This window comes from Musca domestica, unplaced genomic scaffold (assembly GCF_030504385.1).
Source record: "Musca domestica strain aabys unplaced genomic scaffold, Musca_domestica.polishedcontigs.V.1.1 50, whole genome shotgun sequence".
Taxonomy (NCBI): Eukaryota; Metazoa; Arthropoda; class Insecta; order Diptera; family Muscidae; genus Musca; species Musca domestica.
The window spans coordinates 6,363,893-6,390,412 of NW_026712347.1; the positions used below are offsets into that span (position 1 = coordinate 6,363,893).

At 35.0% G+C, this 26,520-nt stretch overlaps 1 protein-coding gene across 1 annotated transcript in view; it reads right to left on the reverse strand.

The window, feature by feature from the left end:
- LOC101900675 (low-density lipoprotein receptor-related protein 1B) overlaps positions 1–26,520 on the reverse strand; it is a 448,976-nt gene that overhangs the window by 49,582 nt on the left and 372,874 nt on the right. Inside the window, exon 3 of the mRNA XM_059128467.1 lies at positions 10,771–10,884. Within this exon, the coding sequence (XP_058984450.1) occupies positions 10,771–10,884 (114 nt within the window). The remainder of the gene's footprint in view (positions 1–10,770; positions 10,885–26,520) is intronic.

The window sequence follows — 26,520 nt, forward strand, 5'->3', positions numbered from 1 at the left end:
GAAGGAAAGAGCTTTCCTGAAGATTACAGGAAGATGTACAAATTGTATTTCGTTTAGTTTAGTTTTGGGAGAGAATTAAAGTGAAATTAAAGATTGCTGTGTTTTATTTCCAAGTTTAGGATAAATGGAAGAAAGTTTCGGATTAATGAAAGATCTTGCTGCTTACTTACAGACATTGAATAGCTAGGAAAGTAATATAACTGTGATTTATGAGAGGTACATACATCAACGTACAGCTGTGCAATTAAGTCCCCTAGTTTTAGTAAAAATGTCTACATTTGAAAATTGTAGATGCCAATGAACTTCGCGGGTTATTCAAAATGTTGACCATTTTTTATATTTACGCATCTGACCAAGCACCGATAAACTATTGGAACTTCCAATGAGTGAACCAACTTGGATGATCATTGTTGTTCTATGGGATAAATTATTTTCTATGAGTATTTTGACTTTTTGTTTGTGAGGTGCCAGAAGCAGAGGACTGATATTGCCAATCTCCAATCTCGATCTTAGCGTTAAAATAATATTAAGATGAATAAAGCTTGAAACAAATCAGATACCCTCTTCCAGAGTTATTGTGCGCACCAGCCAGCAGACATTGACTCGAAATGTCCAAAAAGACCCTGAGTCTAAAACCCTTATTTCGATGAGGTATGTTTAGGCTGTGCCAATTATATGTACCATCTGTAACCATATGGCTGAGGGTATAAAAAATCGTATATTTATTGGGCGGAGGTACAAGAAGCAGTGGATCGAGCCTCATCTTCAAGACATATTCAGACAGATGGACGTACATACGCGGCAAGATCGTCTCAAAGTATCCTAAAATTGATTGCGAATCCTAAAATTTTAAATTAGAGTCACTGATGGAATGCAGGATAGATATAGCAAAAGGATTAAAAAATAAAATCGAACTTAAAGGTTACAAGAAGTTCTAAAGTGGTACTTAATTCCAAAATGGTACGGTTTGGTACTATATGCACTGATAGAGGTTAAGGCATGCAATTTGGTGTGAGAATCAATGTTGGAAAGTAAGTTTGATATATGTAGGTGGTCTTGGAAATGTGTACTAAATGGTACTAAATTTGGGACAGTTTAATTTAAGGTGAACCGATGAAGCTGGAACTCCAATATTTGGAATATTATTCACTGATGGAGTTAAGGATAGATGTATCAAAGGATTTTTGGAAATTCAAACTTTAAGGTTATGAAAAGTTCTAATATGGTACTATACTTCTAAAATTGTACCATTTGTTATTATGTGAACAGATAGAGCTAAAAACTTAAATTTTGGCGTGAGATCCTAGGTAGGAAAATTCGTTTGATATATGAGGATGATTTCGGAAATGTATACTAAGTGTGCGAACTGTACTAAAAGTGCTGAATTTGCAACAGTTTAGTTTAGGGTGAACGGATGAAGCTGGCATTTTAAAATTTAGTATTGGGGTCCCTGTTCGTTGTAGGCTAGTGATAAAAAGAAGATTTTGGAAAGTACTAAATACCACTATATTTGGTACAATTTGGTGTTAGGTGAACAGATAGTGCTTGAAATCTTTGGTATTAGGGTCGCTGTTCATGTGTAGCCTGAAAATATGGAGGTTGTTTTGAAAATGTGTCCTATAATTGTACGAAAATTTGGTAAGGGATAGAGGTAAAATTCTGAAATTTGATATTTAGATTACTGATGGTATTTGTGTTTAAGATTTGGCGGTGGCTTTACGAATGCGTCCCATGTTTGTACAAAAAGTACTAAATGGTACTAAATTTGATATTGGAAGAATAAATGGAGCTGGAATCCCGAAATTTGATATTGAGGTTTCTGTTGGTATATGGAATTGAGAAATGGGGATGGTTTCAAAAATCTGTACTGCAAGTGGACGAAAAGTACCAGGTAGTACTATATTGGGTACAATTTGGTATTTGATGAACAGATAGTGCTTGAAATCTGAAATTTGGTATTTGGGTCATTTAGCGTGGTCATATGGATATGGTTTCAGAAATGTGTACTATATTTGTACAAAAACTACTAAGTGGTACTAAATTTGGTATTGGGTGACGAGATTGAGTTGGAATTCCGAAATTTGTTATTGAGTTTGGTTTATTGAATTGAGAAAGATTTGGTTTTGAAAATGTGTACTTTTGGAGTTGGAGTTGGTGACTGTGGTATAAGATATGTAAGTGATTTGGGAAATGTGTACTATTATTGTACGAAAGATACTAAATATTACTAAATTTGGTATTGGGTGGAGAAATAGAGATAAAATTCTGAAATCTGGTAATAAGGTCTGGGCTGATGTCTGGGCTTAAGAAATGAGGTTGGATTTGGAAATACGTCTTATATTTGTACGAAAAGTACTGAATGGTACTATATTTGGTATAGGGTGAAGCGATAAGTCTGGAATTCGGGATTTTGATATTGAGATCTATGTTGGTATCTGGAACTGGGATATGGACGTGGTTTTGGAAATAAATGTGTTTGAAATGTACTAAGTGGTACTAAATTGATTATTGGGTGAAGGAATAGAGCTGGCATCCTGAAATTGGATATGGATGTCACTGTTCATGTCTGTGGTGGAAAGAAGGAGCTGGTTTTGGATATGCGTACTATAATTGTACTAAATGGTACTAAATTTGGTAATGGGAAAAAATTATTAAGTTGAAATCCTCAAATTTGATTTAGAGTTCTCTGATGGTATCTGGGATTTATATATGGAGGTTAATTTGGAAATATGTACTAAAATTACACGAAAAGTACTAAATTTTGCATCGGTGAAGGAGTATAGCTGTAATCCTGAAATTTGATATAGATGTCACTGTTCGTGTCTGTAATTGAGAAAAAGAGCTGGTTTTCAATTAAATGACACCGAATGTGGTAATGGGGGAATTTAAAGAGCTGATATCCTGAAATTTGATATTATGGTCATTGGTGGTTCCTGAGGTTGACATATGGAGATAAAATTCATACTTTAGGTATATGAAAAGAACAAAAATATAATAAATATGCTAGGATAGAGTTGAAATCTTAAAATTTGGTATGGTTGTCACTTTTTGCGTCTGTAGTACCGAAAAGGTAGTTATGATATGGATATGTGTACTATAAAGGTAAAAAAATTTGAAAAATTTCACAAACTTTGCCGTTGGGTTTTGGAATAGAGAATTCTGAAATTCGGTATCAGGGTTACTGTTGGTGCCCATGGTGGAGAGAAGGAGATGAATTTGACATACGTAGTACAACTGTACGAAAAGTATGAAAAAAATGGGATTGGGGCCTAGAATCGGGTAGAAATTCGGAATTTTGATGAGTCACTGTCGGTATATACTTTTGAGAGAAGGAGGTGGATTTGTGAATGCCTTCTATAATTGTTTGAAAAATATTACAAGGTAATCAATTTGACGCTGAGTGAATGGATAGAGCTTAAATTCTGAAATTTGACATTGAGAAAAACTGAAAGAGTTTTGGCCCGAACGAATCGATTTTTTTCGGTGAACTTAAAAACAAAAGATTTTTAAAATATTTTAGCGCAAAAAGTAATTATTTTTCTATTATTCTTTTTGATAATGGAAAAATCTTGAATATGAATAAAGGGTTATAGAACTTCGAAATGCTGTCCAAGAAATTATGAAAAAAATTAAAAATTGAATAATAAAAAAATTGTGCATTTTGAGTACTAAAATGAACTGGTGGAACGAAGCTAAAATTTCAAGGTGGACTTGTTTTATGACGAATTATTGGGCACTTGCTAGTCAAAATATATTGTTTCTGTGTAAATGTTTTATGGGGGGAGGTTTTCTCGAACCACTCCCTTTATCTTCATGAGTTATATTGCACATAATCCAGTCCAACATTCCTACAGACCTACGGATATGTATTTCATCCAAAGATTTCGATGGGGTCCATCATTACTTCGATGAGGCACATTTTGGGAGTATATCCTCTGTAGGCTAAAAGCTGATGAAAATGGGATATAACATGCTTCAGTGAAAATTCACATTTATTTTCTCTAAACTATCACTTCTCGGATTTGGGTAGAATTTGACCTGAAATTTCCTATTCCAGTTGTTATTCCAGTAAGTTCGGTGGCTCATTGGCCTTCCTAATTATTACAGCAAAATTCCTATACATTTGTCAAATGTGTGCGTTTTTTTTACTTTAAAAATACTCGAACATATGTCACATATGTTACTGACTGATGATGAGAATGATGACTTTTGCTGCATTCAATTCGCTTACTTAGACCGACCAGTGAGCCAAAAGTCAGGAGATGCAAATCCACATCATCTTCGTCCACTTGTGTCGAGAGGAGTACAGTTTTCGTTGAAAATGAACAATGGAATTTTTTAATTTAGTTTATTAGAATGATATGTCAAATGAATGGTCATACATTGTTGGTGTTGTTGTTGTTGTGGCCTGGTTGGTTTGTTGGCTGGCTGGATGGATGGCGCAATTGCTTGGCCGGATGACTGGAAAGGAACACACACACATTTTTGTGTAGTTCCAACTGCACATGGAATAATTGACAACATTTATTATGGTCCGACTGTCTGTCTGTTCGTCCATCCATCTGCCTGTCAGAGTGGTGTGTTTTACATTTTCCATCCACAAATATCTCAAGCATGTCGTTAAAGTTTATTAATAATAACAGAAAACGCAACAAAAGAACTAAAATTGAATGCAGCAAGTCGTAAAGTGTTCTTTTCACAGATATTTGCAGTCAGACATTCGGTTTTGTTTGCTGGCCGATGAGGATTTTTTTATTTTGCCTTTGTTGTTAGAATTAAATTTTAAATTATTTAGAGCAAGTATACGAACTATAGATGATTTTGCATAAATAGAAGGCATTCATTTAAGACAATTTCTTCAGGTCTTGCACATTTTTGAATAGGACAACAATTAAATATGAATATGGAAATATGGACTTAAATACATCCTAATTTCAAGCAATTGATTTTATTTAATAGCTTCATAATGGAAAATATATTTTAAGATTTTGATTATTCTTTAGTAGAACTTACTGAATTTTTAAAATACATTCTGCAAAATGAATTTGTGGCTGTAAAAAAGGTTGATGCTACAAAAATACCTTTTTATAATAAATGGATGCAATTTGTTGACATTTTCAAATGTGTCAAGAACACCAAACATTCATGATAAATGTTCGGGGAAATTAACGCAAATCACTAAAAAAATATTCATAGTCTGCTCTCGAAAAAAAACCTCCACCATTTGGAACGAATTTGGCAATTTTCAAAAAAAAAAAAAAAAAATAAATAAATAAATAAATAAATAAAATCCGTTTAAAATTCTGTTAAAATCTTAAAAATACCAAATGTAGCCATCCAATTAGGGTCTAAACGACGACGTGGACCTACATAGGCAACTTTTGTCATAAGGCATTACAATATTAAAATGCGAAACTTGATAAAATAAATCGGTGAATAATGTAGCTAAAATCATCAATATAGGGAGGTACTATTATATGGGGGCTATACCAAAATCTGGACCTGCACAGACAATTTTCTGCCTTAGGCTGCAGTATCCATTACGAACTTCAAATACCAAAATTGAAACAATTCCGATGAATAATGTCGCTGAAATCAACAAAATACCGAATATAGGGAGGTACCGTTATATGGAGGCTATACAAAAACTAGGTTCACGTTTCATGACCCATTTTCAATATCAAATGTCCTGCAGACATAATATACATTTGAGTAAAATTTTATCAAAATGTATATTTCGATGTCTTACAAACGAAATGAGAAACTTAATTTATTAACTGATTTCACTGATTTATTAACGTCCAGGCGAATCGGCTGTAGCTAGATTTTGGAAATTTTGCATGTGGAGAGTCTTTGACGTTATGTAGGATAGACAAAATAATCGTTTTTCGACGAAATTCTAACAAGACGTGTACCAAAAGTACAAAAATGCACTAAAATCCCTAGCATTTGGAATTTTGTTAACGAAAAGTGGGCAAATTTTTGAAATTTGGTATGAAAATCATTTTTTGAAACTTGGGTTGATAATTGTACGATATGTACTAAATGGTACTGAATTTGGTCCTAGTTGAAGGGATGGATATAAAGTTCTGAAATTTGATATTTAGATTACTTATGCCATCTGTATTTGAGATTTGTCGGTAGTTTGAAGATGCTTCATTTATTTGTACGGAAAGTACTAAATGGTACTAAAATTGGTATTAGGTGAAGTAATAGGGCTGGAATCATCAAATTTGATATTAACGTCTCTGTTGGTATCTGGAATTGAACTGTGGAGGTGGTTTAAGAAAATTGTGCTATAATTTTACGAAAAATACTAAATGTTACTAAATTTGGTAGTGAGTTAATGTATAGAGCTAGAATCCCGAAATTTCATATTGAGTTCTCTGTTGGTGTCTGGTGTTGAGATGTGGTCGTGGTTTTTGCAAATAATTGTATGAAAAATACTAAATAGAACTACAACAGTGATCCGTTGGTATTTAGAATGGAGAGACATATATTGTTTTGGATATACGTACTAAATGGTACTAAATTAAGTATTGGGTAAAGGGATAGGGATACAATTCTTAAACTTAATATTGAAAACTCTGCTGAAATCTGCAATTGATATATGGTGATGGTTTTGAAAATTTGTAATATGACAATGTCCAACACAAACTATAATAATGGGGAAATGCAGCAGATTATGAAAGTAGAGTTAAAAAAAGAATACACGAGTATTGGCGTTTTGAAAGGAATTTTTTAGTAATATTTCGAGAAGAAAAAAAAAAATATTTCGAAAGGAGGTCCAAAAAGACCCTTTTTGCTGACTTGTTTGAGCATTTTGGTGAGAATTTTCCAGAAAAAGTTATTCGAAATGGAATTCAAGCGATAGTGCGATTTTTTTATATTTGGCTGGAAAACCACAAGTGGATATCGTTAGAGCACTCCAGCATTTAAATGTGAATAAATCTTTTGTGTCTCGTGTCATCGCCCGTTACCGTGATACTGGTAGCGTAGGCCGATGTCAAGGAAGTGGACGGAAGAAAACAGCAACATCACCAGAAATGGTTCGAAAAGTAAAGAAGCGACTTGATCGTAACCCACGTCGCATTGACCGAAAAATGGCTCGTGAGCTGAACATATCGCAATATTAAATTCGGCCAATATTGAAAAATGAGCTCGGGATAAAGCCATTGAAATTTCAACAAGTACAAGAACTTACACCGCAACGGAAAGAAAATAGACTCAAAAGAGCTAAAAAGTTGCTTCACTTGGCCGAAAGTGGTGAACTGCCGAATTTGGGTTTCTCAGATGAGAAAACATTCGTTGTCCAGCAGTTTGTAAACAAACAAAATTATCGTGTTAACTTGCCAAAGAGGTCAGCTGAAAATGTGCACCTTCGGTTGACCTTAAGTTCTGGTGGTCAACCGGCCATGGTGATGGTGTGGGACGCCCTAACAGCCGATGGTCGTTGCATCAGAATAAATGTCGAATATTATCGCGAAAATATTCTGGAGGGTGTATTAAAGCCTTGAGCACGCAAACATTTTGGCCGCAGACCTTGGACATTCCAACAGGACTCATCACCATCGCATTCAACACGCGACACCCAAGAATGGTTACAAAATAAGGCTCCTCGCTTCATTTCCAGCGCATAATGGCCACCAGCGCACAATGGCCACCAAAAATCTCTGGATATCAATCCGTTGTGTCTGGAGTATTTTGGAAAGTAAGGTTGGCACTAAAAAATACCAAAGTGTCGATCACCTCAAACAAGTGCTTCGCCGGGAATGGGCCATAATACCGCAGAGCAACATTCGGGCAGCGTGTGACGGTTTCATTGGCGGTTTGAAGGGCATAACTCGTGCCAAAGGTGACCAATTCGAACAAATCTAAACTTTTTCTAAAATTTGTTGCGATTTCCGACATTTTTTGCTTTCATTCAATAAAATTAAAAAAAATTGTAAAAATTTTGGCGTTTGACTTTGTTGCAGTTTTTTATATCCCACCCTGTATACATAGATTAAACGGATTCCAAGGAGCCTTATGGAAAAATATTAAAAAATGTATAAAATAGGAGAGAATCTGCTCTCTATATTAAAATTACTTTGGGACCTAAATTTTCAAAACGCCGATACACATGTTTTCTTGTTCCACATCAAACTTCATCATCTGCTGGATTCCCTGTAATTATTGAAAAAATGAACTTTGTCACACAGTTTAACTGTTATTTTGTCGAGGATGATTGGTATTGAAATTCTCCATACCTCTCGATATTTTGGCATTTTGAAGATTCAATTTTAATTTAATATTTTGTTAAGATTTAGATATAGTAGAATTTTTTTTAGGAGCTGTATGCCCCTATTATGGCTCCTTCTGATTCTCGTCATTTAAAACATTTCTGTCTTAAATAGTGGCATTGACCATTTAAAGGTATTTTTAGGGTCATGGTCACATTTTCTAGCCGAAGTGGCTGTAGTTGACATTTTCAAATCTGAATGAGTCGAATCAAAAAAAAAAAAAAAAAAATCATAAAAGCTCAATACAGGTCGCTAATAACAGTAGACCCCCCATCATAGGTATTTTCCGCACTTTTGTGCACCAAATAAAATACCTATGAATATATCAAATCTGTTTGACAACCAAATTTGCCACAAAATAAAGTCTGTTCCGCGACGACAAAAAGGTGGATGAAACTCTGTCAACAGAAAGTCAAGTATTTATGAGGTAGTACAAAAAGTTCTTCCAAATCCACAAGAATGAAAGTTTCCACAAACTATGTGCAATCAAAACTCCATGACTTGGATACAAAAATGTCATTATGATATTATGGAATTTGTGTTTCTATTCACATTTAAATTTTGTTTTTTTTTTTTTTTTCTCCTACTTTTCCATTCTCTATATCAAACGTAATCGCTGTGTTGCCAAACACAAATAGATTGGGAGCACACTGAGCAATCAAATGTAAATGGATTTGAACTCATTATATTGATAAAATGCAAGAACTGAACACAAAACCAACAACAACAGCAACAAAACAACCTCCGAACAGAAAATCATATGGTCAAGGTTTGATATTGAATTGCATTGCATTGCAAATTCAAGCGAATTTTAATTATGCAATTGTATATTATTAAAAAACGAAGTGTGCAGGGCTTAGCAAGGATTTGTGCACAAATTGAATAATTGAATACAAATAATATGGGGAAAATTATAATATATGAAACTACTTTTTTTTTGCAATGGCTTAGATGGAGGATGTGGGGAAATTAATTTCATATTTTTTTCGATTTAATTTATAATTTTTCAACTACATTTTCTGGAGTGGAGTGTGAAGTAACTGTGGTGGGAGACATCATTTGGATAAAATGTTTAGCATATTTTATTCAATTGATTGTTTAGTTATATAACATGGTTGGAAAGTATAGTACGATCAATATGACGATATTTTTTTATCTTCCACCACACATTCTGTGAAACCCGCGTCGAAGTGGCCACAAAATGGTTTGTGAGCTGAACATATCGCAATATTCCATTCGGCAAATATTGAAAAATGAGCTCCGGGTAAAATCATTGAACTTCCAAAAAATGCAAGAACTTACACCGCAACAGAAAGAAAATAGACTCAAAAGAGCTAAAGAATTGCTTCGAAAGTGGTGAACTGCCGAATTTTGTTTTCTCCGATGAGAAAACATTCGTTGTCCAGCAGTTTGTAAACAAACACTTGCCAAAGAGGTTAGCTGAAAATGTGCACATTCGGTTGGTCACCAGAACTCATGGTGAAGGTGTAGGCCGCCATAACAGCCGATGGTCGCTCTCCGCTTATATTAACGACCGTGACATCAGAATAAATGGAGAAGATTATTGCGAAAATATTCTGGGGGGTATGTTAAAGCCTTGGGCACATTTTGGCCGCTGACCTTGGACATTCCAACAGGACTCAGCACCATCGCACTTAGCACGCGCCACCCAAGAATGGTTAAAAAATGAGGTTCCTCGCTTCATATCCAACACACAATGGCCACCAAAATCTCCGGATACGAATCCGTTGGACTATTGGGCCTGCAGTATTTTGGAAAGCAAAGTTGACACTAAAATATACCAAAGTGTCGATCACCTTAAGCAAGCGCTTCGCCGGGAATGGGCCAAAATATCGCAGAGCAACATTCGGGCAGCGTGTGACGGTTTCATTGGCCGTTTGAAGGTCATAATTCGTGCCGAAGGTGACCGGTTCGAACAAATCTAATTTTTTTCTAAAATTTTATGCTATTTCCGACATTTTTGCTTTCATTCAATAACATTAAAAAAAAAAAAATGTAAAAATTATGGAGTTTGACTTTGTTGCAGTTTTTTTTCATCTCACCCTGCATTCTTGATCCTACGGAAATGTTTACAATCCATTTTGGTTAATTGCAACACTTAAATTCAATATTAAACTAAAGCTCTTTTGAAACATAAATTCTGCTTAAACAGCTTAAAAAAAAAAATTCCAGTCCCCCCTCCTTTCCCTCTCCACTGGTTACAGTTCAGTCGACCCCCACCCCACCCCTGATATTTAAAATCAAACTTTTTCAAACGATAGATAAATCTATTTGCCATATTTCCACTTCACTAAGCACATTTGTTCGGAAAATGCCATTGACATGATTTGTATTGCAAAGTAGATGTGATTATCATAATTTTTGCATGCGAAGCAAAGTAATAACAAATTTTGTGATAAAAATATATATCTCTCCCTGCCTGACCATGGTAAAAATAATGGAATGGAAAACAAAAACTAAAACTCACCACAACCAATGGTTTCGTCGGAACCATCATCACAATCCGGTTTGGAGTCACATTTCCAGCGCATTGGTATGCATTTGCCATCGTTGCATGTGTAATAAGATGGTGCACAAGTTTCTGAAAAATAAAAATAGCGAGAGGAAAAAATTAAATAAATAAAACCACATAAATGGTATATGCACTGAGAAAAAAATGTTCCTAAATGTGGAAAATTAGGAGGATACAGGAAGTCTGTAGGTTTCACTGAAAAAATTTACCCTTAGTCAATGGACATTTTTTATGAAAACATAGCAGTAAAGCCTCCCCAATTTAATGGAAAATCCATTCTCCAAAATTCAAGGTCTTTGAAAAATAAATATATTTTTTTAATCCACGATTTATATAGACGGGAAGTAATTGATTTTTTTTAAACTAATATGACCGAAAAGTTTATGATTTTTTCCGAAAATCCTTTGTTTGTGTATGAAAAATAATTTTTTTTAAATTAACCATATGCATAGTTGAAATGTACTTGGCAAAAAAAAAAAATTAAAAATCCACAATTTGTGGAAAATTCACAGTTTTTTTTTTACAAATTCCATATGTCAGGCATCTCATAAAAAATGGTCGATCCTTGACCTGGTAGTCTTTGAATAATTAGTCTTTTAAAAAAGAGCACATGATCAATGATTTTCATATGCTGGATGTTCTAAAAAATGTTTTACAAAATTTGCAAATTTTGGTAAATAATACAAAAATATGATAAACATATCGATTTTTGTCCTGACAGTCCTTGAAAAAATATTTTTGTTTAAAAACCTCAGTACCTAGTTAGCATTTGCCATACATATTAGTCCCTAAATTTATATAGCCAGGAATACCTTTCAAAAATATTTTTAAAGTTATATGGGAGGGAAAGCATTGAAAAATATATACAAAACAAGTAAGCAAAGGTTATAGTTGTGCGGGCCCGACCATGTGATACCCTGCGATAAAAAATATGAAAAATAAAGAATCTATCATCATTATTGACATCTTTTTTTGCGATTTTTTAGATTTTATTCTTTTATGCCAAGAGGGCATTCTGAATTGACAAAATTTGTCAAAATTGGTCCAGCCATTCTTGAGATATAAGTATTCTAGGTAACATCCTCTTCCTTTGTATATATACATTGTATATATATCGCTATATAAATCCGATATATTTACTATCGGCATCTACGCAACGGTTAGGATTGACCTGTTCGTCTATTTGTAATTTCGCCGGGATTAAAAATATTCGCGGTTTAATGGCAAATTTGACTTTTATTTAACACAAATGTTATGGTCTATTTCACCCACTAAATATTACCCGATGACCATTAAAACTGGAAGGCTTCTGCCCAGCCCTAAGCTCTAGCCACATGCTAACTTCCGCTTCGATTGGTCTATATTTGCGACCTGTAGAGCAACTGCAAAATCATGAAATTTTTCAGTTTTTGGTCCATTTCAACCCCTACATATTATGCGATCATCTCCAAAAGAAATAGGCTGGCTCTAGCCCGACCTCCATTCTAAATTTCGTAAAGATCGGGTCATATCTGCGACCTGTAGAGTGATTACAAATTAACATGGACAGACGGACGGACGGATATACATAGGTAGATCAACTCAGCTCGGCGAGATAGGAAGATCCATATAGACTTTCCTATATGGGAAACCAATATTTCGAGGTGTTACATAATTTTTGGACCAATCAAACTTATAATACCCCCAACATATAGTGTTGTAGGGTATAAAAATACCTTTGCCAAATTTTATCAAGATCGGTTCAAAGTGGATATACAGGGTGATATAAGAAAACTGCAACAAATTCAAACGCCATAATTTTTACATTTTTTTAAATTATATTGAATGAAAGCAAAAACTGTCGGATATAGCAACAAATTTTAGAATAAGTTTAGATTTGTTTGAATTGGTCACCTTTGGCACGAATTATGGCCTTCAGACTGGCAAAGAAACCATCACACGCTGCTCGAATGCTGCTCTGCGGTATTTTGGCACATTCCCGGCGAAGCGCTTGCTTGAGGTGATCGACACTTTGGTAGTTTTTAGTGCCAACATTGGTCTCCAAAATACTCCAGGAGGATACCAACGGATTGGTATGCGGAAATTTTGGTGGCTCGAAATGAAGCGAGGAAGCTCATTTTGTAATCATTCTGAAGTGGCGCGTGCTGAGTGCCATAGTGCTGAGTCCTGTTGGAGTGTCCAAGGTCTGTAGCCAAAATGTTTGCGTGCCCAAGGCTTTAAATCACCTTCCAGAATATTTTTGCGATAATATTCGGCATTTTTTTTTTTTTTTTGAATGAAAGCACAAAATGTCGGAAATAGCATCAAATTTTAGAATAAGTTTAGATTTGTTCGAATTGGTCACTTTTGGCACGAATTATGGCCTTAAGATGGTCAATGAAACCTCACACGCTGCCCTAATGTTGCTCTGCGGTATTTTGGCCCATTCCCGGCGAAGCGCTTTTTTAAGTGCCAACCTTGCTTTCCAAATTACTTCAGACAGAATAGTCCAACGGATTGGTATCCAGAGATTTTGGTGCCAATTGTGAGCTGGAAATGAAGCGAGGAACCCCATTTTGTAACCATTCTTGGGTGGTGCGTGCTAAGTGCGATGGTGCTGAGTGCTGTTGGAATGTACAAGGTCTGCGGCCAAAAATGTTTGCATGCTCAAGGCTTTAATACAACCTCCAGAAAAATTTCCGCGATAATATTCGGCATTTATTCTGATGCCACGGTCGATTAATACGAGCGGAGAGCGATTATCGGCTGTTATGGCGGCCCACACTATCACCATGGCCGGCACTTGAGATCTGGTGGCCAACCGAAGGTGCACATTTTCAGCTGACTTCTTTGGCAAACAGACACGACCATTTTGTTTGTTTACAAACTGCTCGTCAACGAATGTTTTCTAATCGAAAAAAAAACAAATTCTGCAGTTCACCACTTTCGGCCAAGCGAAGCAACTCTTTAGATCTCTGGAGTCTATTTTCTTTCTGTTGCGGTGTAAGTTCTTGTACTTTTTGGAATTTCAATGGCTTTACCCCGAGCTCATTTTTCAATATTTGCCGAATGGAATATTTCGATATGTTCAACCATTTTTCGACCACTGCGACGCGGGTTTCTATCAAGTCGCTTCTTTACTTTTCGAACCATTTCTGCTGATGTTGCTGTTTTTTTCCGTCCACTTCCTTGACGTCGAGCTACGCTACCAGTATCACGGTAACGACCGATGGTACGAGACACAAATAATTTATTTACATTTAAATGCTGGAGTGCTCTAACGATAGCCACTTGTGGTTTTCCAGTCAAATATAAAGAAATCACACTATCACGCTTGAATTCCATCACGAATAACTTTTTTTCTCGAAAATTCTCACAAAAATACTTTTGTACGCTTGTAAACAATATAATGAGCTGTCACTGGAATAATTTTAACAGCTGTCGGACGAGTGGCTTAGAAATGACAGCTGTCTGAAGTTGGTTGCTGTTTTTTCATCCCACCCTATAGTACTCATTTTCAAAAACACCGCATTTTCTGCATCCTACACACTCACTGATCCCTATACCATTATTCAGAATTCTACCTGTTTTTCGACATTATATACCACGAAATTTAGTACTATTTAGTATTTTTCGTATACGATAAACTACGACTTCCATAACCACTGCCTTACCTAATAGATTATTCCAAAATTCATAATTTTACTTCATTCCTAAACTCTATGCCAAATTAAGAACCATTCGGTACCAAATTTAGTACCACATGAGAAAGATTGACACACAGAAGTACACAAAAACTACCTCCTTACATCATGCATACTTTCTAAATTTGTTTACCATAGAGATTTTACCTCTATGCGTTAGAAAAACACTCCAGTCATTCGTTCAATAAAATGGTACCACATTAATTAATTTTCGTACCAGAATGTTACGAAAATTCGAGTACGAATTTTCAAAATCTTTTCTATGCACCAATCATTTATATTTTAAAAATTCCAGCTACATCAACCAAAACTAAATGGTACCCAATTTAGTACCATTTTGTACAATTCTTCGAACACCATTCCAAAAACACCGCCATAGATGAACTCTAGCTCATCATACCTAATATTGGAATTTACGGTAGTATCGAAATTATGGAAAAATACATTTTTTACAATTTTTTCTAGTAATGCATTCTCCAACCCTGCCACGATATTACATGAAAATTGACATACACGGACACAATCTCACAGTCACTCATTAACATCTAATTAAAATGTATTTAAAATTAAATTAACATTTTTAATTACAGTTCGCCTGTGGGATTGCGACTGCGTGTGGCTTTGGCCGACGAGGCGACCACCACCCACCCGTTCCTCCTTTGTCACCGTGCTTAGTTAGTCAAATTTTTGCGATTTAATTATGGCTGGATTGTTGTTGGTTGGCAGACGTTACGTGAGTTGGTGCGGCAAATGGAGCAAACCTGCTAATGTACGTAGGAGTATATGTGTGTCTATGACATAGTGGTGGAGCATTTTGCCGGTGTGTCTGTCTGTCAAATATTATCATTCTATTTGCCATCATCAAAGTGCATATATGCAAAACTTTGTGTCGTCTTTTAGTTTTTTTTTTTTTGTCAATTTTCACATATGTTAATTTTTTTTCTTTTTTGTTACGTGGCAGCGATGGTAGCGCTGGTGGTGGCAGTGGCTTCATTGCATATTCGGTGAAAATGGGAGAGAAAAAAGAAAATATCTTTTTGGTAACATCAGTACCACAAATAAGAATATTCTGTTTGAGTTCCTGCCACACTTTCTTTTGACTGTTGCAGTCAAATAGCATTGGAAAGCACTCAGAAATGCGGGCAATGTCCTTTTGAAAAAAAAAGAAACCTGCAGCAGTAGTTTTGCGTTGAATTCTTTAATTTTATTGAAAGTTTTTGTTCACAGCATCAAAAGTTTGGAAATAATCAGAAAATTTGCAGGCATTGAACGTGACTGGAGGAAAATTGGTATCATATGCAGGTGACAAATGTTGAGCTGTATATTTACTTATATTTTTCTCAGAACATACAATTATGAAATTTGTGCCACGGACAGGCTTATTTACATACTAAAAATCGGTTAAGGCTCGAATTGCAATTGCCTTTGGTTCGTAAGAGCGACCTTTAAATTCTTTCATTTTTGAACTTTACCAAGGAGGATGTTAGTAAAACCATCCAATTAATTTGTCCAAAACAACTTCAACGTCTCCTTATGTAAACCTTACAGACCTCAATATAAAATTTCAGAATTTCAGCTTTATACCTTCACCCAATAGTAACATTTAGTACACATACCTAAAACAAACTACATCTCTCCATCCTAGTACTGTTCGAAAAATTATAGTAGGTATTTGCAGAACTACAACCAGATCTCAGAAGCAGATGTCAACAGAGACCTCATTATCAAATATCGGGATTTAAACTCTATTCCATCACCTAATATCAAATTCAGTACTATTTAGTACTTTTCGTACAATTATAGAACACATATCCAATAACACCTCCATATCTTAACCACATACACCGCATTATCAAATTTCAGAATTACATCTCTATCCCCTCACCCAATACCAAATTTAGAAGGACTTGGTACTATTCATTTTATTTTAGTTATCATTTGCAAACCTCTTCCATATCTTAATTCTAGATAGCAAAAGAGACCTCAATATCAAATTTCAGGTCAATTCTCCCATTTAATACCAAATTTAGTACTTTTCGAACAATTATAATAGCCACAGATACCAACAGAGACCTCGTTTTCAAATTTCAAGATTTCTGCTTTATATCCCCACTTAATTCCAAATTTATCGTACAATTATAGAACACATTTCCAATACCACCTCTATATCTTAACCAAAAACGCCGATATTGACCTCTATATTAGATTTCTGTATTTCAGGATTTTTGTACTAATTTGTACTTTTCGTACAATTAAAGAACACATTTCCAAAACGACCTCCATATCTCTATTTACGAAACCAACATAGATCTCAATATCAAATTTGAGGATGCCTGCCCCATCCATTCACCTAATATCAAATTTAGTACCATGTAGTGGTTTTTGTACAAATTTAGTACGAATTTCCAAACCACCACCAAATCTCAAGCACAGATACTATCAGTAATCTAAATATCAAATTTCAGAATTTTATTTCTATTTTTTCAAAAATACCCAATTTAGTACCACATAGTACTTTACGAACAATTATAATACACATTTCCAGTATCACCTTCGTAACTTAACCACAGACAGCAAGAGCGACATCTATAACAAATTTTCGGGTTTCAACTGTATAACTTCACCCAATACCAAGTTTAGTATTATTTAGCACTTTTCGTACAATTATAGCACGGATTTCCCAAAACGGCGTCATATCTCAGTCCCAGATACCCACAAAGAACTCATTATAAAATTTCACGATTCGAGACAGATTCCTTTGCCCAATGTTAAAATTAGTACCATATAGTACTTTTCGTACAAATATAGAATGTATTTCCGAAACAATCTCTATGCCTTATCTTATGATATCAATGGATTTCTCATATCCAATTTGAGGATTCCAGCTTTATTCCTTCATCCAATACCAAATTTGGTACCATTTAGTACTTTTCGTAAAGATATAGGATGCATTTCGAAAACACCACCAAAACTCAAACAGATATACCATCGGTAATCTAAATATTAAAATTCTGAATTCGCCCAATACTAACTTTAGTACCAATTAGTACTTTTCGCACAGTTATAGTACACCCTTCTGAAACTACCTACATATGCCCAGGCTATACATGAATACACATTCCAAACCAACGCCAAATCTGAAACATAGAAACCATAAATAATCTAAATATCAAATTTCAGAATTTTGTCCTATCCCTTCACCAAATACCAAATTTAATGCCATTTAGCACTTTTCTTTCAAATATAGGACACATTTCCACCAAATCTCAAACACAGATACCATTAGTAATCTAAATATAAAATTTCAAAATTTTATCTCTATCCTTTCACCCAATGCCAAAAATGGTACCATTTAGTACTTTTCGTACAATTATAGTACACATTTCCGAAACTATCTCCGAGCAACACATGAACAGCGACTCTAACATTAAATTCCAAGTTTCAAATACTACCTGTTCACCCAGCACCAAGGTCTACCAAATTTTGTTCAAATTAGTATTTTTCGTGCATTTGCATTGATGCATCTATCCTGCACTCCATCAGCGAATCTTTTTTAAAATTTCAAACCTCCAGCTTCATAGGTTCACCCTTAACCAAACTGTTCCAAATTAATTACCATTTAGTGAAGTTCGCACAGTTAGTACACATTTCCAAAACTACATTTCTCATACTGAAATCCAAATTTTTAACTCTATCCCTTCGCATAATACCAAATGGGACCCTTTTTTAAAGTTGAGTACCATTTTAAAACTTTTCGTAACCATAATGTTCGAATTTTCAAAAAAAAAAAAAAAAAAAAAAAAACCAACTGTTCCAAATTTACTACCATTAAGTGCAGTTCGCACACTTAGTACACATTTCCAAAACTATCTTCATATATAATACTTATTTTCCAAACTTGGTTCCCACACCAAAATTCAATTTTTTACCTCTATTCGTAAATTTCAAGTTCGAATTAAAAAAAAAAAAAAAACATTTATACACTCCATCAGTGACTCTCATTCCAAATTTCAGAATTCTAGCTCATTCCGTCCAAACCAAATTCTTTAAGATCAGTTCGCAAACTTCGTAAAAAATTTCAAAACCATGATATGTGAATCATTCAAGTTTTCAAAATTTAAGTTTTTAGCTCTATCTGTTCACAACCACCAAAAACCTTTTGGTTGATCAATCTCCATCTCCACTCCATCAGTGACTCTAATTCCAAATTTTTAGCTCATTCTAATATCTAATACAGAGTAATTAATTTTTGTGTATTTTAGTACTTTTCGTGCCCTTTCCAAAAACCCAGCCTTATCACCGGACTACGCACGAAGCCTGACTCTTATGCAAATTTTTCAAAATTTTAGCTTCAGTCGTTTGGTTTAGGCGTTGATGCTCATTCAGCCAGTAATTTCACTACTCTTTTATATAAGAAGATTTGCATTTCTCTACGAAGTTTTTTTTATTATGTTCGCTTACGCACATTTTTCATTTCCATATTGTTATATTTTTTCGATTTTTTGTTTTCAAAACATTTTCTAAAAATACCCATCAAAACCGATGCTAATTATGTCTCCTAGGTATTATTGTTCGAGTTGCCACACCTGCATCTCAAATTACAAGAAGGCTTTCCTAACAGTTTGCGAACACTCGAAGAAACAAAGCCCACGTTTTTGCACATTTCCCGGATGGATACCGGGAAAAGAACACTGAAATAGACAACAGCAGACGCCTACCTACTTTGACAGCTAGTTGGGTTGGGGGGAACAAAGTTTTCCTATACGAAAAACGCGAATAGCAACAACCCAAAAACGAAAACCTACTGTCATTTACATTAAAATGTGTCTTAGGGGTCACATTGGTTTGCATAGCTGAGAACGCAGCACACCTGAGCGTTACGCCATTGCGTGTTTCAAAACTTTTTTCCCCGAAGTATGGCCTTTTGCGTTTGACGATAAAGATGCTGACGACAACGACGTCGTTGTGGGGCCAGCCAGTAAAATTCACTTCTTTGGAGTTAAATTTTTGGTTATTTCCGTTAGTCTTTTGGGTGAAATTTATGCTGAACACGTAGTACAATCTTGTTTTTTTTTTGACATAAACATGGTCGTATACTTGATTTCATACATGATGATGCTGATGATGAAAAGTATACGACTCGAAGTAATATTTCTGTTAAACTTTTTCGCTCCGTTTGTTTTGAGTGTGAATATTATAAGGAAATGGATGAAAGTAATGAAAGCTGTTTTATTATTGATTTTATGGCACGTAATAAATTTGGAAGAAAAAAAAAATGGAATTGGCAGCAACAAATTTGGGGTATTGTGACAAACAGGGGGTTCGTTTTACGAACGAAATGAAAAGTGTTTTTTCCTTTTATGGGTTTTAACATAAAATAAAAAATATACAAAAATTGCAAAAAAGCGTGTTAACATGAAATTAAATTCGGAAGAATACATTATAGCCACCAACGTGACATGATTAAATGTATAGAGCAAAAATTTTACCAAAAAGTAGATAACAATTCGTCCCATATTGACAATATATTCTAAAGGATGCTGCCAAATTTTAGCAACATCTTTAAATTCTAACAGATTAATTCTATTCAAATCACCATACAGCCAGTGTATTATTGATAAGTCGCCGTTGACAACAGTTCGTTTGACCTTTGGAGCCAACTCAACAATGTGGACAATTTTGCGGAAGGTGTGGAGCCTTTCAAAATACAGCTGGTGCACGAATTAAACCCGCTGGTGCAGAATTTTTTGGTGAATGGGCTCTTGTTCATTGTGTTCAGCGACGGAGCTCATTTTTGGCTTAATGGGTGGGTAAAAAAGTGGAATTGCCGATTTTGGAGTGAAGAGCAGGCAGAAGCATTGAAAAATCTACCAATGCATCCAGAAAAAGTCACAGTTCGGTTCGATTAATCATCATCATTGGACCGAACTTCTTCAAAGATTCTGCAAATCGTAAGGTAACCGGAAATTGTGAGTGCTTCCGTGGGATGATATTCATCTTTACTTCCTCAGAATGCAAGAGCTTTTCTTGTATGCTTGTGGTTTTAACAAGACGGTAGCACATGCTACGTAGTACAAAGAAATTATTGAGAGGTCAGCTCGATGAAAAATTTATTTCAAGTTCGGGTCCAGATCGTGCGATTTAACACCTTCAGACTCCGGTAGCGAGCTTGATCTTAATCTTATGTCACCACCCGCTTCAATTGACACATAAGAAGAAAACTTTGAAGCATATATCCGTGAGATACCGGCCGAAATTCTGGAAAGAGTATGCCAAAGATTGGACTAATCCAATGGACTATTTAGGGCTGAAGAGAGAATCTTAAAATGTGTTTTCGGAATTACAATCTAAAAGGGCACGAAAGTACTTAATTTGAAAAAAAAGAAATAATAATTTTCCGGATTTGGATTGAGAGTAACTGGTTTAGTAGAGAATAGAAATATCAAAGGATTTTTTGGAAATTCGAACTTAATGGTTACAAAAAGTACTAAAATCGTACTAAACTTCTAAAGTTGTACCATTTGGTATAATGTTAACGGAACGAGCTTAAAATTTGATATGATAATCAAGGTTGGAAAGTTAGTTTGATAAGTGAAGGTGGTTTTGCAAATGTGTAATAAGTGTGCGAACTGTACTAAATTTCGAACAATTTTTTCTAGTGTGGGGTCCCTGTTGCTGATAGTTTTGTGATAAAAAGGTGGTTTGGGAAATGTGTAATACAAGTGCACGAAAAGTACCAAATAGTATTATATATGGGGAAATCTGAAATTTAGTATTTGGGTCAATAGAAGACCGGAAATCGTTTTACAGTTAACAAAACACAATGGGGTCTTCTATGATCAATAGGAGACCAGGAAGTCATCAAAGGTCAGCTGAAGACCAGGAGGCGCGCTAGTGTTCCATGCTCAATAAAAGATCACGATGTCTTCTACGTGCAATTGAAGACCGGGATGATTTTTACAGCCATTGAACGACTAAGAAGTCTTCTATTGTCATTGGGAAGCCAGGCTTTTCTCTATTGTCAAGTGTAGCAAAGAGAAGTCCAGGAGTTCTATGGCCATTAGAACACCGGGAGGTCTTCCATTGAACTGGTCTATATCATTGTACAACAGCACGAAAAGGAGGTTGTTTGAAAAATGCGTAATATTTTTGTGCGAACAGTACTAAATGGTACTAAATTTGATATTGGTTGAAAAAATTCAGCTGAAATCCCGAAACTTAATAATGCGGTATATAAGATTGAGGTATATAGAGGTGGCTCTGGAAATGTATTCTAGAAATGTAGGAAAAGTACGAAATTGTACTATATTTGAAACAATTTATGATTGTGTTAAGAGATAGTTCTTGAAATTTGAAATTTTATATTAGAGCCACTGTTCATTTATAGCCTGAACAAATGGAGGTGATTTCCGAAATGCGTACTATAATTGTATGAAAAGTAATTAAGGATACTATTTTTGGTTTTGTGATAGAGGTATATTTCTGAAATTTTATATTTAGGTTACTGATGGTATCTGTATTTGATATTTGGAGGTGGGTCTGGAAATGTGTACTATAATTGTTCAAAAAGTACTAAATTTGGTATTGGGTGAAGGAATTCAGCTGAAATTCCGAATTTTGAAATGGGTGTCACGGTTGATGTCTGTGGTTGAGAGTAGGCGCTGGTTTTGGATATGCGAACTAAATTTGTACTAACTGGTACTAAATTTTATATTGAATGAGTGTATATAGCTAAAATCCTAAAAAATTGATATAGATGTCACTGTTGGTTTCTTTGATTTCAATATAGAGGTGATTTTAGAAATGTGTACTAGGTATATTGAGCATTGGGTGAGGGGATAGATCCTCAAATTTGATAATGAGGTCCCTATTGGGATATGAAGTTGGTTTTGGAAATGCGTCCAACAGTTGTAAAAATAGTACTAAATGGTACTAAATTTGTTGTTAGGTTAAGGAATAGAGTTGAAATCCTGAAATTTTAATTTTAGGTCTCTGGTAGTAAATATAATTGAGATATGGATCGGTTTTGCAAATTAGCACTAAAATTATACGAAAAGTAATTAATGTCACTAAATTTGGTACAGAGTGAATTTATAGAGCTGGAATCCCAAAATTTGATATTAAAGTCTCTCTTGGTATTGGGTGTTGACATTTTGTGGTGGTTTTGAAAATGCGTTCTACAATTGTTCGAAAAGTACTAAATGGTTTTTTTTGGATCACTGTCCTTGTCTAGGATGTAGAGATGTAGATTGTTTTGGATATGCGTACTAAATGTTACTAAATTTGGTATTGGGTGAAGGGATAAAGCTGAAAATGTGAAATTCGACATTTAGATCACTGCTGGTTTCTAGGTTTTACATATGGAGATGTTGAAAAGTTTTTAACAGAAAATTTGGAAGTGGTTCCATTGTTCAATGGTTTTACTAATTTCCTCCTCGGCCATACTCAAAAGAAAAGATTTTAAAAACTTTTTTGGTGCAAAAGGTTAAAATGTTGCTATGTCGGAAAAAGAAACACTTAAATAATATATGAAACCTTGAAAATCTGAAAATTTAGTAGGACATATGAAGTTCTGATAAAAAAAATTTGTCAAATTGAATAAATTATGAATTTTGAGTACTAAAAAGGGCTATCACGAACTGTTTGGAATGAATCTAAAATTTTAAGGTGGACGTTTCGTTGTCGATGCAGCGGGCACTTGCTAGTCTCATATAAAGTGAAGGAAATAGTCGATATTGTCCAAACCTGGCACCTCTTAATTTTTTTTATTAAATTTATGTCAGATGCAGAATGGAACATATTGGTCCACTCCTTCGGTACCTTTCCTAAAAAGTGCCAACGTTATGAATAATTATAATTTAATACAAAATATATTTTAATAAACGGACAAAGTCGCTGTATGGTGTGCTGTTTTCGCTGGAGGAGCCATCGGACAATTTTTCTTCAAAGATGTCGCGGTCCAAACCGCTACTGTGAAGGGTGAGCACTACAAAGCAATGCTTAACGACTTCTTTTTGCCGCAACTTGATGAGTTGGGGTTGACAACAATCGATATGCTGTAGGATGCATGTCCCGGGCGCCTAATCTCCCGTTTTGGCGATTTGCAGTGGCCTGGAAGATCGCCTAATTTGACCAGGCTTTTTTGGGCTTTTTGATGTCGCGGGCTGTCGCCTTGTACTACGAATTTAATTCGCAAACGTAGTGAACATTCACTTCGTCATTGTCCTATACAAAATAGATATATTGCGTTCTCCTTCATATCTTTCAAATTTGCAATGTGCGAACATTTTGTGTGAGCGTTTCGACATTAAAATGCCAACAACAATAAAACATTAAAATAATGAAAAATAAAGAGCAACAACAACAATAATAATAGAATTGCAAAAACATAACAAAAAGAAAATAAAATATGATGAAACAAATGAAAATGGTGTCAGCAAAGAATGCCAAGATGAGCAGTGAAAAATCTTTTTTGCTTTTTATTGTTGTTGTATTTCGTAGAAGGAATTTCTAAGAAAACAACACTCTGCTGGGGGGAAATTAAAATTATTGACATGTACCTACGCATCAAAAGGAATTTGATGAAGGCATTCTTTAGAAAAAAGACCTTAGTTGTCTCTTTTGTTTTTCTGAGAGTTATTAGGGAAAGTGGTGGATGGAGAGGGCGCAATAAAAGGTCAAAGGCATTTTTTGTTTCTATGTATGTGTTTATAAAAAAATGATGTTAAATATTTGATAATTTTCCATTTCAACAAATAGAGATTAAATTTGGATCAAAGGAAAATAAATATTGAAATTACAGGCGCATATAACTCAGTGTGGTTTAGACAAATTCGGTCACACATCAAACTTTGAATCAAACCAAAATACCGTCTTAGACTTTTTGATCATAGAAGGCCCACCGATCTTCTATTGGCGATAAAAGAACTTTCGGTCTCCTAGTGACCATAGAAGACCTCCAGCTTTTATTGGAAAATCCTTTATTTAAAAAGTATATTTCAGTTATAGTTGTTATATCCTCCACCATACGTAGTATTCATGGCATATATTAAGTTCGTCATTCCAATTGTAACTCATCGAAAGAATAAATTTAGACCTGACACGGTATATATATTCTTGATCAGCGTACAATTCTTGGACGATTTTTTTTAGCCCTGTCCGTCCGACTGTTGTAATCATGCTAGAGTCAAAGTTCGAAGATGGGTTATATCGGTCTATATTCGGTGTGTTGATCATTGTAGCCTAAATTTTCAATGGAATTGTCCGAGAATTAATACAAGGACTTCCTTCTAAGTACTTTACCCCCTGGAAGAGAATTGTTTATATAGGTCCACGATATCGTATAGACTCCATATAACGGTACCTCCGGAACTTCTGTATTTTAATGATATTAGCCTTATTTTTCAATGGAATTGTCTGACAATCCACACAAGGATTTTATTCTGAGTAATTTTCCCTGAAAGAAAATTATTTATATAGGTCCACGATATCGTAATATTTCCCATACAACGTTACCTCCCGATATTCAGTATTTTGATTATTTTAGCCACATTTTTCAATGAAAATTGTCTGAAAATCCACACAAAGAGTTCTTGCTGAGTACAGTACTCCTTGGATGAGAATTATCTATATAGGTCCACGATACCGTAAATCCCCCACACAGAGGTAACCCACAAATATTCAGTATTTTAATGATTTTAGCGACATTATTCACCGGAATTGTTTCAAATTTCGTATTTAAAATGGATACTACAGTCTGCGACAAAAAATTGTGCATGCAGGCCTACGTCTTCGTATAGGCCCCATATATCAGTACATCAGTATATTCGGTATTTTGACGATTTTAGGTACAATATTCACCGAAATTGTTCGAAATTTGGTATTTGAAGTTCCTAATAGGTTCTACAGCCTGTGACAGAAAATTGTCTCTGCAGGTCCAAGTCCTCGTATAGCTCCGATATAACAGTACCTCCCTATATTCGGTATTTTCATGATCATTCACGGAATTTTTTTTCAAGTTTCGTATTTGAATATTGTAATGGCTTATGACATAAGTTACCTATGCAGGTCCACGTCTTCGTATAGACCACAATATAACTGCCACATTCGGCATTTTTAAGATTTTAACAGACTTTTTAACGGATTTTATTTTATTTTTTTTTTAATATTTCCAAATTTGGTGCAAATGATGGAGGGTATTCAAAGTTCAGCCCGACCGAATTTATCTGCTTTTTTAAATACTTATTATGCTCTCAGCCATATGGCTAAAGCGTGTATATAAATTATTTGATACGGCCAAAATGGGCCTCATTGAAAGAACGGGTATACCCCCAAGGTCTCTTTCGACCAAATCCGTTTTAGGACATTTGGAGTCGAGCTAGCGAGGTCCGACCGTCCGTTTGTCTGTCTGGCTGGTGTACACGATAGCTCTCAAAGAGAGTATCGGAAATCCGATATTTTCATTTGCATGAAAATCTATAAAAACTTGGAAATATTTTCGTGTTATGGCTATAGAGGGTGTATATATATTTGATACTGCCAAAACGTGACACATTAAAATTAAGGTTTTTGACCTTAAGTCTCTTTTGGTCAAATACGTTTCAGGTAATTTGATGTGTCCCACCTTCTATTTGCCTGGCTGGTGTGCACGATAACTCTCGAAGGGAGTATCCGATTTGGTGCAAATTTTTACATCTTAATATTATTACCAAACTTAGATCAAGTTCGAAGATGGACAATATCGGTCCAATTCTTCTGCTAACACCACCCCCCCCCCCCCCTTCCGCCCCAACAAAAGGTCAAAACTTTCAAAAATATATTTTACTGCAAAGAAAGAGAAAGGACATTCCCATTTTGCTGCAACTTTGCAAAACCTAATATTTGCATTAGTGCTAGGTCAGGTGCAAAAAAAGGACAATATCGGCCCACTCCATCAAATACCTCCCCCACAAAGGGTTAACAATTTGATTAATTATAACTATAATAAAATGTGATGAAAGAGTCCGATTGCAGATAAAAATAT